Source organism: Geospiza fortis, unplaced genomic scaffold, assembly GCF_000277835.1.
Source record: "Geospiza fortis unplaced genomic scaffold, GeoFor_1.0 scaffold192, whole genome shotgun sequence".
NCBI lineage: Eukaryota > Metazoa > Chordata > Aves > Passeriformes > Thraupidae > Geospiza > Geospiza fortis.
Genome location: NW_005054315.1, coordinates 7252138 through 7265053, shown reverse-complemented (window position 1 = coordinate 7265053; position 12916 = coordinate 7252138). Strand labels below are relative to the sequence as shown.

At 39.5% G+C, this 12916-nt stretch overlaps 1 protein-coding gene across 1 annotated transcript in view; it reads left to right on the top strand.

Moving 5' to 3' along the window:
• The window catches only part of IL1RL1 (interleukin 1 receptor like 1), a 27028-nt gene extending 17456 nt beyond the window's left edge, over positions 1-9572 (top strand). The window contains exons 8-12 of the mRNA XM_005420044.3: positions 79-211; positions 310-467; positions 4499-4642; positions 6602-6760; positions 8597-9572. Coding sequence (XP_005420101.2) covers positions 79-211; positions 310-467; positions 4499-4642; positions 6602-6760; positions 8597-8943 — 941 coding nt within the window. The 3' untranslated portion in view covers positions 8944-9572. The remainder of the gene's footprint in view (positions 1-78; positions 212-309; positions 468-4498; positions 4643-6601; positions 6761-8596) is intronic.
• The last annotated feature ends 3344 nt before the right edge of the window (positions 9573-12916 follow it).

Below are 12916 nucleotides of genomic sequence, written 5' to 3'. Positions count from 1 at the left end.
AGGGAAAGATGTTGTGAGGAAAATATAATTTTCCTTGTTTCTCATCAAGGAATGTTTACATCTCTGTATCTTGATTAGGTGCTGCTTTGTCTCTGAAATGTCAGGCCCGCCTGGGGATTAAGAAACAGCCACTGGCTGCTGTCAGATGGGATGTGGATAACATCCCAGTGGAACGCCTTGTTTTTTCAAGATTTCATGAAGAAACTAATTTGTAAGTCCACATAACACAGAATAATCTTTCATCTACACAAACTGTGCCTAGCCATTGAAACCAATGGTACCATCTCTTTCTCTTTCTCTTTCTATTAGTTTTGATGATCATGAGCAAGTATACTATGAAGAGACAACTTTGAATATTACTGAAGTACAAAAGGAGGATCTGCAGTCAAATTTCACATGTATAGCGTTGAACACAATGTACAACACAAGAGTCACAGTGACATTACAACTCAAAGTGGAATCTAAGGGTAAGATTTTATTCATTTTGATTCTTTACAATTTGAACTTAGTTTGAAATATGCTGGTGAGTTTATTTTATTATTTGTTTCAGACAGTAAAAAATTTTCAGTTAATAAGAAACAAAACCAGCCTGCTTCTTCCCTACATGTTCCAGCCAGCTGCAAAATTCTCATGGCTGAGTCCTTGTCCTTGGGGTTGGGGAGAGAGGGGGACATTATTCAAACAGGGTCAGCAAGAGATGAAATACACAGACTGTGATTGTATCAGCTCTGTGATAAGAATATCCTGTTTCTAGGGTATTTCTCCACTGTGACAAATAAAACTATTGTCTCTAGTGTAAAAGTGGCAGAAAATAGGCAAACTTTAAATATAAGGGTTTCAGCTGCTGGTTTGCCAGTTTGTGTGCCTTCCTTACTATACTGCATCCACTGTAGTGCCCTTTTTGGACTGAATGTTGTGAGAATCACCTCTTCAAAATCACTCTTTATCTTCTCTGAGTGCCACTGTGTTCCCTCTGTGCCGCACAGAGGTGTGAGTAGCACTTCAAAGGCTATCCGTTGGTTTTGTTTTTAAATTCCTGGTTCTAGTAGAACCTGAAAGAGAAGGAAAATCCAGGGCAGTAAATGGTGGGGACAGAGATAATCCTTAGCTCATATGGGAATTTTCTTTTTTAATAGGGATAGCCAGATCCCTAAGCACTGTTGCCAACACCTCTGAATCTGATTCCTATGGCAGAAAATGCTATTTTCTCTGTGAAGGCTCAAGAAGCAGCCCTGATCAATTGTTTCCTTTCTCACCCCTTCAAATATGCTTAACCACCAAAAATCATGGAATCATAGAATGGTTTGGGTTGGAAGGAACCTTAAGGATCATTTAGTTCCAAACCCCCTGCCAAGGGCAGGGACACCTTTCACTAGACCAGGTTTCTCAGAGCTCCATGCAACCTGGCCTTGAACGCAGGGATGGAGCATCCACAGCTTCTCTGGGCAACCTGTTCCAGTGCCTCACCACCCTCACAGGAAAGAATTTCTTCCTAATAGGTAACCTAAAACTACTGTCTTTTCTCGAGGACTTTGAAAGTAAATGTCAAGAGCTTTAACAGTTTTCTATAAGAGAGTGTTGGAAAGAGTAAAATCCAGTGTGCTGTGATCACAGGGTGTGAATGAACCCATGTCCTGCTGTATCCTCAACTGCTCATGGCTTTCTACAGGATCATGGCTTCAAAGCCTGGACAAGTTTCCTTGCTAGCCTAGACTAGAAGAGATGTAGGTGGATTGTAACTGCAGAATAGCACCCAGCAGGAAGGTGGCAGGAGATGTTTTGGTTGGATAGGCGAGTTTGAGTGCAGCATTACTCAGGAAGCTGGAAGTACACCAGCTTTGCACTGAAGTACCCGAGTGTGGGAGTGGACTTGCAATGAGAGGGAAGGAAACTGAGTAACAGTTTTTGTTTATTAATACAAATCTCTTGTTGGCCCCATATTACAGACTAGGTGAAGGAGAACATATAGCATATCCTGTATTCATCCCATGAAATATTGAGTCTAATTTCTATCATAGACAAATCTTATTTTGTTTTTTATTCAGAGGTCTTCAGCAAATATTCATGAAAGCTCTTGGCTGTGACCGTGCTTTCACTGCTACTCTTTTTGTATGGATATCTGTGCCCTTGTCCTTACTGCTGCTGTTGACAAGGTGTCTGCCTGTGCTCCTCAGCACTGTTGGTGTCAGCAATGCTATGTCCAGAAGTGGCTGTGCTCTGCTTTAGTTTTCTTCACTCGGTTCTCTCACAGCTCAGCAATATTTATGCTAAAGCAATGTCTCTTGTTTCTGAGAATAATGAAAATGCTATAGGATTCGCTTGTGCCTCCCGTCTTGTAAATGTGTAATAAGGATGTGCACACTCTTTTTATTTTTGTTTGTTTTGTTTGTATGTTTGTATTGATTAGGGAAAAAATTCCAAATATATGATTGTTCCTTAGTGCTTCTCCCAGCGCAACTTGTGTCTGCTAGCTACTACCCTGTTAATGCTTTTTTTTGCACAGTCATTCAAAGCAGAGATAAAGTTCAGCCCAAAGCATCATCTCCGTTCTTCCTCAAAGATGTTTAATGTCAAAGCTAACCTTTTGGCTCATGTTTTGTAGACTGATGGGGACAGGAACTCTAGACACAGATCTCTGCCTTCACTGTCTGGAAGCGTATCCACATTAGATGCCAGAGAGGATAGAAAAAACTGCTGCTCTTCTGGAGTTTGTCAGGAACTCCTTCAAAAGTTGCTTTCTGACATGTTTTTTCTGGCATTTCCAGTATTAGTCCTTCTGAGCTGATAGTTCTGTGTTCCCATTGCTCTTGAATATAAATAGAACATGGCTTACTCATGAGCTCAGCTGCTAAATGATGCAGTAAAGTCAAATGGAACAACAGGATCTATTCAGCCTTGTTCAGGGGCTAGTGGCACCTGCCCCCACTGTGCTGAATGTTCACTAGTGAATTAAATTAGTGAATGTTCATTAGTTAATTCCAGAGAAAGAAGAGTATAAGCCAGCATTACTGGGAATTGAATTTGCTCTTCCAGGAAGACACCTCTGTGGGAGTCTCTGACGCATTCCAAACTGCATGGGCACATCGCTTCTTTTCCAGCCTTGGTCTAATCAGTGCAAATATAAATAGCAATTTTTAGGTTCATAATTGCAAAAGTTGATGTTGGAACCTGTTTCTTCTCCAGATTATAGAGACTTAACGCAATGCACCAGTAATTGTAATGCGATGATGAGCATGCTGTCAACAATTGTATCAGTAAGAAACAACATCACACTGGTGCTTGGGTCAGACCCTCTGGGTAGTGAAAGGGGTTTCCTTACTTTGTCTGTGTGTGTATTGACCAGGAAAATGGATCCAATACTAAAATTTGAAGGGGTCAACAAGGATGACGTTCCTTCATAGGCATCATGTGATACTGTTAAAAAAATGGTCAAATTTCACTGTAGAAGAAACTGATTGTTTTCTTACCCAATCTTATTGGAAGGTGTTTCCTCCTGATCTAGTTCTGGTGAGGTAAGCTTCCTCACAAGCCTAACATTTCTTTTTCCCTTTAAACTCCAAAGAAATAAATGTAAAGAGTGTGAAAATCTTGTTAAATTTGCCTCACAACCTACCAGAGGAAAGGGAAAATGTGTTTATAAACTCTTCATTTATATACCTTTTCAGCAGAATTTCTCAGGCACACTCTCCACTAGACCAAATCTCTCAACACCCCATCCAAGCTAGTCTGGAACACTTCCAGGGATGGGGCACCCACAGTTCTTCTGGGCAATCTGTTCCACTGTTTTACCACCTTCAATGTAAAGAATGTTTTCCATATATCTAGACTTAATCTGTCTTTGATAAGTCTTCATCTCTGAGGTAAATATGGACAGATTCTAGAGCTCTTCCATAAGGGAAATTGGAACTAAAGCGGGTGGCTCTTTTCTGTCTCAATTTCTCTTACTCATCATTGCTATTACATGCTCCTTGACCCTCTTGAAAGGAAAAGGCAGGAGAGAGCATCATCTGACTTCAGCATTGTTTATTTTATTTCTGTGACCAGGACGTGGTCTGTTTTCCTGCTTGTCTAGTGCTATCTTAGTTCTTATCTTGCAGATTTCATTACTTGCACATGCTCTTTATATCCTATTTGTGCAATCATGCCACAAGCCTCCATTTGTCCTTTTGTGGATTTTCATGCGTAGGCTTAGATGTCTCACAAAATGGTTGTGTTATTACCAGTTTTTAAAAGTCACAAAGGACTTAAACATCATTGTCAGCTGTGGTTTTTAGCATAAGTAGGTCTGGATTCAACAAAGTGAATATTAATTATATACTGCATTATATGCTTCTAGTTCAGGGGTCTGTGTGTTGGCTATGCCAGCTGGGGAAGGAAGAAGATTTCTCATCTCTGTTTTGAGCTCCTGAAAGCTGTAACAGAAGTAAGGATAGAGGCTAAAGCTTCAGCACACTGGTTAACTTCTCTGTGGCTAACAATATATTCCTCTGCTTTGCAGAGATTCTTCCTAATGTCCTCCTGATCACAGGATCTCTAGTTTTGCTAGGTGCAATAGCACTCTCAGTGATCCTTTACCAGTCCTTCCGAGTGGATATTGTCCTGCTGTATCGGGAGATATTCCAGTCCTACTCAGTCAAGGATGGTAAGTAAGATTTGAGAAAGAAAGTTTAAAAAGAGGAAATTAGCAAATCATAGAGAAAGTAATTTATTTGATAGTTGCTAACTCATGACATCTGAGCCTGATTCTTCTCTTTCTTTCTCTTTCACCTTTAGTAAAGAGAAGTCATACATAGTTCTGCAAGTGCTTTACATTCCCTTGTTTTCTGGGTTTTGTAGCACTGAATTACATAAAAGAGAGATTCAGTCTTGGTTTTGTAGTTTTATTAATGAAAGTATTTTCCATAAAATACTGAATGACATTGAAAATCTGATTTACAGTGCTATTAACTGCACTTGTTATGTGCTCTCTAATGCAAAGGAACAAACTTGATAACTAATGTGTTAAAAGCATATGTTAGAGCAACACAGTTTTTGTAGGCCAAAAAGTAAGATACCAATAGTCTGGAAGACATTTTTGGAAAAATACATCCCATCTAGCTTTATTGGTTGCTTTCAGCTCAGGATTCAGACATCTAAATTTAGTTGTATGAATGAAAGTGCACACATGCAAGTTTCCATCTTAGACATGAAACCTGTGGCTGGGTCCAGCTGTCTAATCGTGAGCAGTTGGTGCTGCTGGGGCTGCCTTAGGGCTTCAGTGAGACTGAACCCCTCTGCAGGGGGCAGCTGAAGGGCAGGCAGTGCCTAATGACATGATGAAGTACATATTTTTAAGAGACCAAATCCAGCTAAATGGACAAATTTTAAATCTGAAGCTGACTCTTACCACAAATATCTGCATGGTAGATATCTTCAGCTGATCTAGTTACTTGTCATTAAAGAGGAAAGAAGTATGCTTTTTAGGACAGTTTGCATGTAAGTATATTTTATGATTAAATTAATCAGACTCTGGAAATAGACATTTCATTATTATTACAGAATCACAGATTCACAGAATCAATGGGGACCTCTGCGATCATCGAGTCCAATCTATGACCAAATACCATGTCAGCTAGACCGTGGCACTCAGTGCCATTCCCAGCTGTTCCTTAAACATCTCCAGGGATGGTGACTCAAACACCAGCCTGAACAGCCCATTCCAATGCCTAATCATCCTCTCTATGAAGAAATTCTTCCTAATGTCCAACCTAATCCTCCCCTGCTCCAGATTAGCACTGTGTCCTCTTGTCCTGTCACTGCTTGCCAGGGAGAAGAGGCTGACCCCCACACCTGGCTATAATCTCCTTTTGGGTCATTATGGAGAGCAATAGGGTCAAACCTGAAACCTTCTGTTCTCCAGACTAGATAACCCCAGCTCCCTCAGCTGCTTCTCCTAGGATCTATTGTTAGAATGGTTTGAGCAAGAACCTCAGCAAAAAAAGAAAGGACACAGCCATTTCCACCAGAAAGAAAGAAACATTTGGGATTAGAATAAAAATGCTGTAATGGAAAACTTAATTTAGAGAAATGAATCAAGGAATGAAATAAATACTTGACTTTGTATTTGGTTCTCATTGTAAGACTGTTTCCTAAGAAATGTGATTTTCACTCAGAAGTATGATATGTTGTGGGAATGATGAATAAAGTCTTCAAGATGGAAGAATTTAAATGGAATATCTTGTGCTGAGAGACAAAGCCTGTTAATAGCAAATTGTATCACTGAAAAAACAAACGCTGAGCTTCATGGCTATATCATGCTAATATGCATTGATCAGTTGAAATCTTACTGCGTATACTTTGGAATGCAACCTTCACAATACAAAGGCCAGGTTCTCCAAAGCTACAAACACACAAGACAAAACAATTGAGCATGGAAAACACCAAATATGCACAGCCTTTAATTTCTGAACATGCACCAGATGATATACATTATTCAGATTGGCCAGAACTGCTTCTTAGATCTGTTTCAGTGACTGATATTTTTATTTCTCTCCTACTTTTTGCAATAGACAGCTCTAATTCATGTTAACACAATACTCCTTTCTCTTGTTTTGCCTTATAGATGGGAAGATATATGATGCATATGTTATCTACCCCAAAAACCACACCAGTGAAGCTAATTTTGTGGAATATTTTGTTTACCAAATCATGCCAGATATTCTGGAAAATAAATGTGGATATACATTGTGTATTTATGGGAGAGATATATATCCTGGAGAAGGTAAGTTTCAGATCTGGTAATGCACTGAAATACTTGTCAAGCTTGAGCAAATTGTAATTCTCGTCCCCTTTAGGTGTATAGGAGGTCACTGCATTCCAGACCTTGAAGCTCATCTCCTCAGCAGCCATCTGCCTGCTCTTTCAGGCCGGGTGTCACAGGGGCACTCTGTGCTTTCCAGTTCTTATCATCTTGGAATGCACAGGAAACATGACCCTGAGTGTGACTCTTTTAAAAATACACTTGCTCTTTGGAAAATCTAACTCTGTGCAGGCGTTATGTGGGCAAAGCCACAACCAAACTGTGCATGAGCTGGCTTGGCTGACTACAAGATTGGGAAGAGGAGAAACTCATAAACTCAGCCAAACCCACAAACTCACCTGAGGAAACACCTTTGCTATTATCACTCAGGGGTTTTCAACCTTTTATGAGGGTGTTAGAATCACAAGAAGTTCAGCTTCTTTTCACTGATGTGTTCTATTTTCCCTTCACACAATTCCCAGTATTAGTTCAGGAGAGAATTGGTATGCTTTATTTCTGCTTTCTTCTCTTTCAGGATGAAATCGTGTTAATTAATTGGCGCTAATTTCCATATAGACACCCTCCACACTATCACATATGATTGCTGCCACCTAGGTGCTATCTGCTCTCCTCCAGAGCTGACTTCCCTGTTTCTCTTGGGCCCTGGTTCTTCTGTAGACTGGATCTTCTCTCTCTGTCAGTGAGCAGGCATGAAGCCTAAGCTGGTGCATTTTCTGTTTCACATTTCTGAAATCATCTGCACTGGCCAGGTGTTATCCATCTGCCCTGAACTGAGGCTGAAATCTTTTATGTCCTTCTCTTCTGGAAAGTTGTGAAAGGGCTGCCTCGCCTTGGGAAAATGAAGGTAAAGAAAAGCTGCAAAAGTTGTTGAGCCAGACCATAACCAAATCCAGCACAAGGAGCTACAGTAGCTCACAAAACTGTCAATGCCAAAAACTTACACCTCTTGCAGTGGTGTGACAGCCCCCAGCAAAGGAGAAGAGGGTACACATGGGGCTGGCTGATGCATCTGCAAATCAGATGGTTTGTTAAATAATTGGTGTGTTGGATTTCCTCAGCTGCGCTCCCACTTCTTCTCTTTTGGCCCAGCATCACAGTGACCGTAGCACTGATCAGCTCTCCCTAACATGGCAGTGGGAAATTCAAATACCTTCAGTTGTGCTGACACACAGATGCCCTGAAAGTCTGAATCTACCCCTGCAGGGTGAAGCCAACACAATGCATAGATTAGTGTATTGCTTAGGACACAATGACTCAGGACAATTCACTATAATTAACTCCAACCCCACCTGGAAATAAGCCTCTTAGACACAAGTCACCCAAAAGTCTCCTAATAACTAGTTTTCATGGGTAAGTATTGCAGGATCATCTCTCAGGCATTAAACTTAGTACAACACAATTCCTTACATGAAGACTGTTGATCAAACACAATTTTGTTACAGTCAGATCTACTGAATTTGACCTTAGGTCACTGGAATAGAAATTCCTAACAATACTTAAAAGCAGTGAATATATTAATGTTTCAACTAAAAAAAAAATTTGAAATGAGAGCTTTTTGTTTTGGGCTTCTTGCTTTTCTCTCCCCCTGCCTCACTGCCTTTGGTTGGTTGTTGTTTTTATGTCTTTTCAAGGGGTTTAGCGAATAAAGTCTTTCTCTAATAAATAAACAAACTGTATCAGACTGAAGTGAGATACAGAATTTTTTTCTGGTTACAAAGCAATGAAAATGGAGTTTCCAATCTCAAAAGAATTTTAAAAGTAATATCAGTGTCTCATCATTTTCTTGTACATTGCTAGATGCAGCCAGTGCGATTGAGACGAGGATGCAGAAGAGCAGGAGGCTGATCATGCTGCTGACACACCAGCTGGTTAATTCTAAAGAAGATGCTTATGATCAACACATTGCTTTATACAATGCCCTCATTCAAAATGACACAAAGGTGATCCTTCTGGAAATGGACACAATTGGGACTTATGGGAAGCTTCAGGAATCTCTTAGGTTTATTATTAAGCAGCAAGGCACCATCAAATGGAAAGAGGAGCACACGGTGCACCCACAGTCACCCAATTCTAAGTTCTGGAAACAGGTGAGGTACCATATGCCACTGGCACACAGGCCCTCACACTTGGCTGGCACCAGGTGAAGAACAGTGCTGCACCATCAGGATGGAGTGCAAGCCCACAGCTGTTTTTCCTTTCAGAAAGGAAAGGAAATGACTGTACAGTCTGGAAGTCTGGCTGTGCTTTCTGAACTTTTTTTCAGCCGTTCAACTGAGTAACGATGGGGTAAATTGATGGAAGATGTCTAGGAAACTGAGGGGATATTTTGCAGGTATGAGAGGTCTAAATAAATAATTCTAGATTTTGTGGAGAATTTTGCATGTCACAGAACACCAAATATACCTATATTCTTTCTATATATAGTTGTATGTATAACAGAAAGTTATGATTGTGAATAACTGAATGCCTTGCACGTTGAATTAATCTTTCTAATGCAGTTGATAAAATATAAATGCCTTCTATATTATTTGATTACAAAGTATAATGTGTATTTTGCAATTATAAAGTATAATGTTATGCTTTTGTTAACTTTTATTTTCTGACACTTACTCATTTTTGATTGAATAGTGATACTCACAAGATGAAATTTTATTTTTCCTTAGTATGGATGCCTCACTAAAGGGCCTTTTGAGACTGATGTCAATACAGCATTAAGGGAAAGAAATGCACTGATATATCTATATATAAAAATATAATATGCAGTGTTACAGGAAATAAATGCACTGATATATACATATATATGTATTACATGCCTTGTTAAGGGAAATGAATACACTGAGACATATAAAGGTATTTTATATACACTTTAAAATATTTTATATACCTATTAAAATGAATCTCACACAAATGGGAAGTTTAAGTCTTTCTGGTACAATAATCATGCTGTTACTATAATTATCTTCACACAGAAATAACATATTAAAATTTAGGATGTTCTTTTGATACACTGACAGCATTCCTTTAAGCTACCAAAAAAAATAGACTGCTTGTTTACAACAAGAATTATACACTTTTTCCCCGTGCTTTGGCCTCATGTGTAGTTACAGTTTTTTATATTTCTGATAGGAAATCAGATGTAGTGTAGTTATACTCATGTGTATATACTTTCTTATTTCTGATAGGAAATAACCTTAAATGCAAAGGTCAGAGCCAAATCTCCTTCTAGTTCAGGGGAACAGGAACAAGATGTATTCTAGTACAGGTATCCCTGAAAATTTTTATCTTTTTATATTTTCAACCCCAGGATGTTCTTACTGTCAGAGAAGGCTTAGTTTTCAGCTTTAGACTTGCTACAGAATAGACTTAACAAGTGAAAATTAGATGCAGAAAACTAACTCAATGGTAACTCATTGTTACCAAATCCAGGATTAAAAGCAGGCAAATTCTTTCCTTTTACTCTAAGTTTTTATTGAATAGGGATCTTCAGACTTATAGATAGCTATTTGGAGTAGAAAAAATGTGCATAAAATATATGTATAGATATTTTTCAGCATTCAGTTAAAAGATCTATGGCACACTAGACAGTTTTTCACTAATGAGTTGTATTTTCAAGCGTTCATTCACTCATTGCTCACTTCACCAAACTATAAAGCATCAAATGTTGCATTTTGTAACTACCTCATTAGATTGTGTGCAGTGTTGAGTCCTGTTCCTAAAGATACCTCTAGATGAACCTTACTGCCTCTGTGCAGGCCCCACAAGATGGATTCATGCCAGTGTGAGACTTGGTTTATTCCTACAGTACCATTTCTTCCCACAGGGACCATGCCAACACTAAGGCATATGTAAAAGCAGGAAAGCCTGTTCCTATAAACTGTGAAGATTTTTACACATAAGTGACTGAGCAAGACAGAATATTCACTTCCAAGATTATCACAGGATAAGTTTTTAATACAGTTTGAGTCCTGGACTTGTAATGAACAAGAAAGGATGATAAGCAGGTATCTTTGAAGTGAAAAGTCTAGGATGACTTTTGAAGCTGGAAAGAGATGAGGAGAAGGTACAATGAGGAATTGCACAGGATGAGAAATGAACCAAATTACTCTGAAATATACTGATGTGTCATTGACTCCTGTTAGCCAGGCATGTAGTTATGGTGATGAAAAACAGACTCACTACGTGGCTCTTGTGGTGATGCTGCATTTTTTTCAAGTTTCATGGTCAGCACAGAAAAAAAAAAAGAGGAAAATAATTCTTGTAGTGGTTTGCCAGCAGTGAATAAAAGGAGCAAATTCAGAGTGTGGCAAAGAACATTTACAGAACCAGGGCATGAGTATGTGACCGTAATTATGACTAAATAATACTGCAGTTGTCACAGTTTTTTTGTTATTCCTTAGTGTTTAGTAAAGAAATATGAGATATGCATTAAAATGGGTATATTCTACAGATGTTATCATATTTGTAATGTTAGAAAGAAAGCACAAAAAGAACTGTGGAATACTTTTACAGCATCATTAAAATATCAGCACCACTGAGGGCGCATCAGGAGTCCTGTGTTCACTTCTGGCCTCCTCAGTAGGAGAGAGATAGGGACATTCTGGATTGAGTACAGCAAAGGGCCATGGGGTTGGTGAAAGGATTGGAGCATCTTTCCTATGAGGAGAAGCAGAGAGAGTTGGGACTCTTTAGCCTGGTGAGGTCCCTCACCTGAAGGGAGGGTACAAAGAAGAGGGGGTCAGGCTCATCTCCGTGATGCCCAGTGACAGGACCAGAGACAATGGGTGAAAACCCGAAAACAGGAGGTTCCCTCTGAACACCAGAAAGGGTTTTTTTTTTTTGTTCTTATGGTGAGAGCGACCCAGCACTGGCACAGTTTGACCAGGAAAATTTTGAGTCTCCAGCCTTGGAGATACTAAAAACCTCCAGGGCCTGATTCTGGCCAATCTTAAGCGTGGGGGTTGACTAGATAACTTCCAGAGGTGTCTTCCATCCTCAATCATTCTATGATATGCAACTTACAAACAACCTAGATGTTCAAAAACTTTTTTTTTTTTTAATTAAAAGTGGCTTTTTGCACACTAAGGAATCTGCCTTCATGGAATAACAGAATGACAGTCTGCCTTGTTCCACTCTCCCCACTCCCCCCCAAAAAAGTATTCTTTCAACATAGGAATAAATAAACATAGAAATAATAACATAGGAATAAACATAGAAAGCTTATAGAAGATTCAGTTTGGATGGTTTAAGCTTAAACTAAACAGTACCAAGGCAATTTTGTTGCTGAATTATATTGTCCACAAAGAGTTTTAATGTTCTTTAGTTTCTCCCCTGTGCTTCTGTGGTTTTGGCATCTCAAGGGACTCTGGAGAGCAGATTTACTTTCACTTCTTAATAGAGTCATCCTGCCCTCTCGTGGGTGAACAGGCACCCAGAGATTCTGACCAGCTGGAAATCCGATAGGGTTGAGATTTGATGTTCCTGCCGCTCACATGGTTGTGAAGCCCAAGAGACTTACCACTTAAAGGAAGGTTTTAGAAGCTTTCGAGAGTTTTTGTAGCAAGCCATTATTTGTTATGCAACATTAATATCTTAGAGCATTGGACAAAGCCTGTTTGGAAGATGATGTGTAAAATTGATAGCATATTAAATTGAATGCATGTTCCTTACTCTTTAAAGGGTTGAAAAACTACAGCTATTGTTATCATGCATATCCAGCTGTATTTCAGACACTGGGTACTGTATATCTTGTAGTGAGCAAGGTCCTTGACACGATTTCTGCTAGACAGACAGATCCACAAAAGTGATCAGAAAAACAGGGGGACCTGTGGGACTAACAGGTTGTGACCAGCATAAAACCTCAGCTCACAGCTAATCACTAGAGGCATCCCTCAGGGAGGGATATCAGTACCAGGGGTGTTTAGCATCCTTATTGATGACCTTGACAATGGGACAGAATGCGCAACCAATGAATTTCCAGACAGAAAATCAAACTGGGGAGAGATAGCTGACCCACTGGAGCACAGGGCTGCTGTTTTAGACAGCAACAGGCTGAAGAAATGGACTGATGGGAAACCACAAAGTTCAACCCAAGGCATGTGCAAAGTGCTGACATGGAAC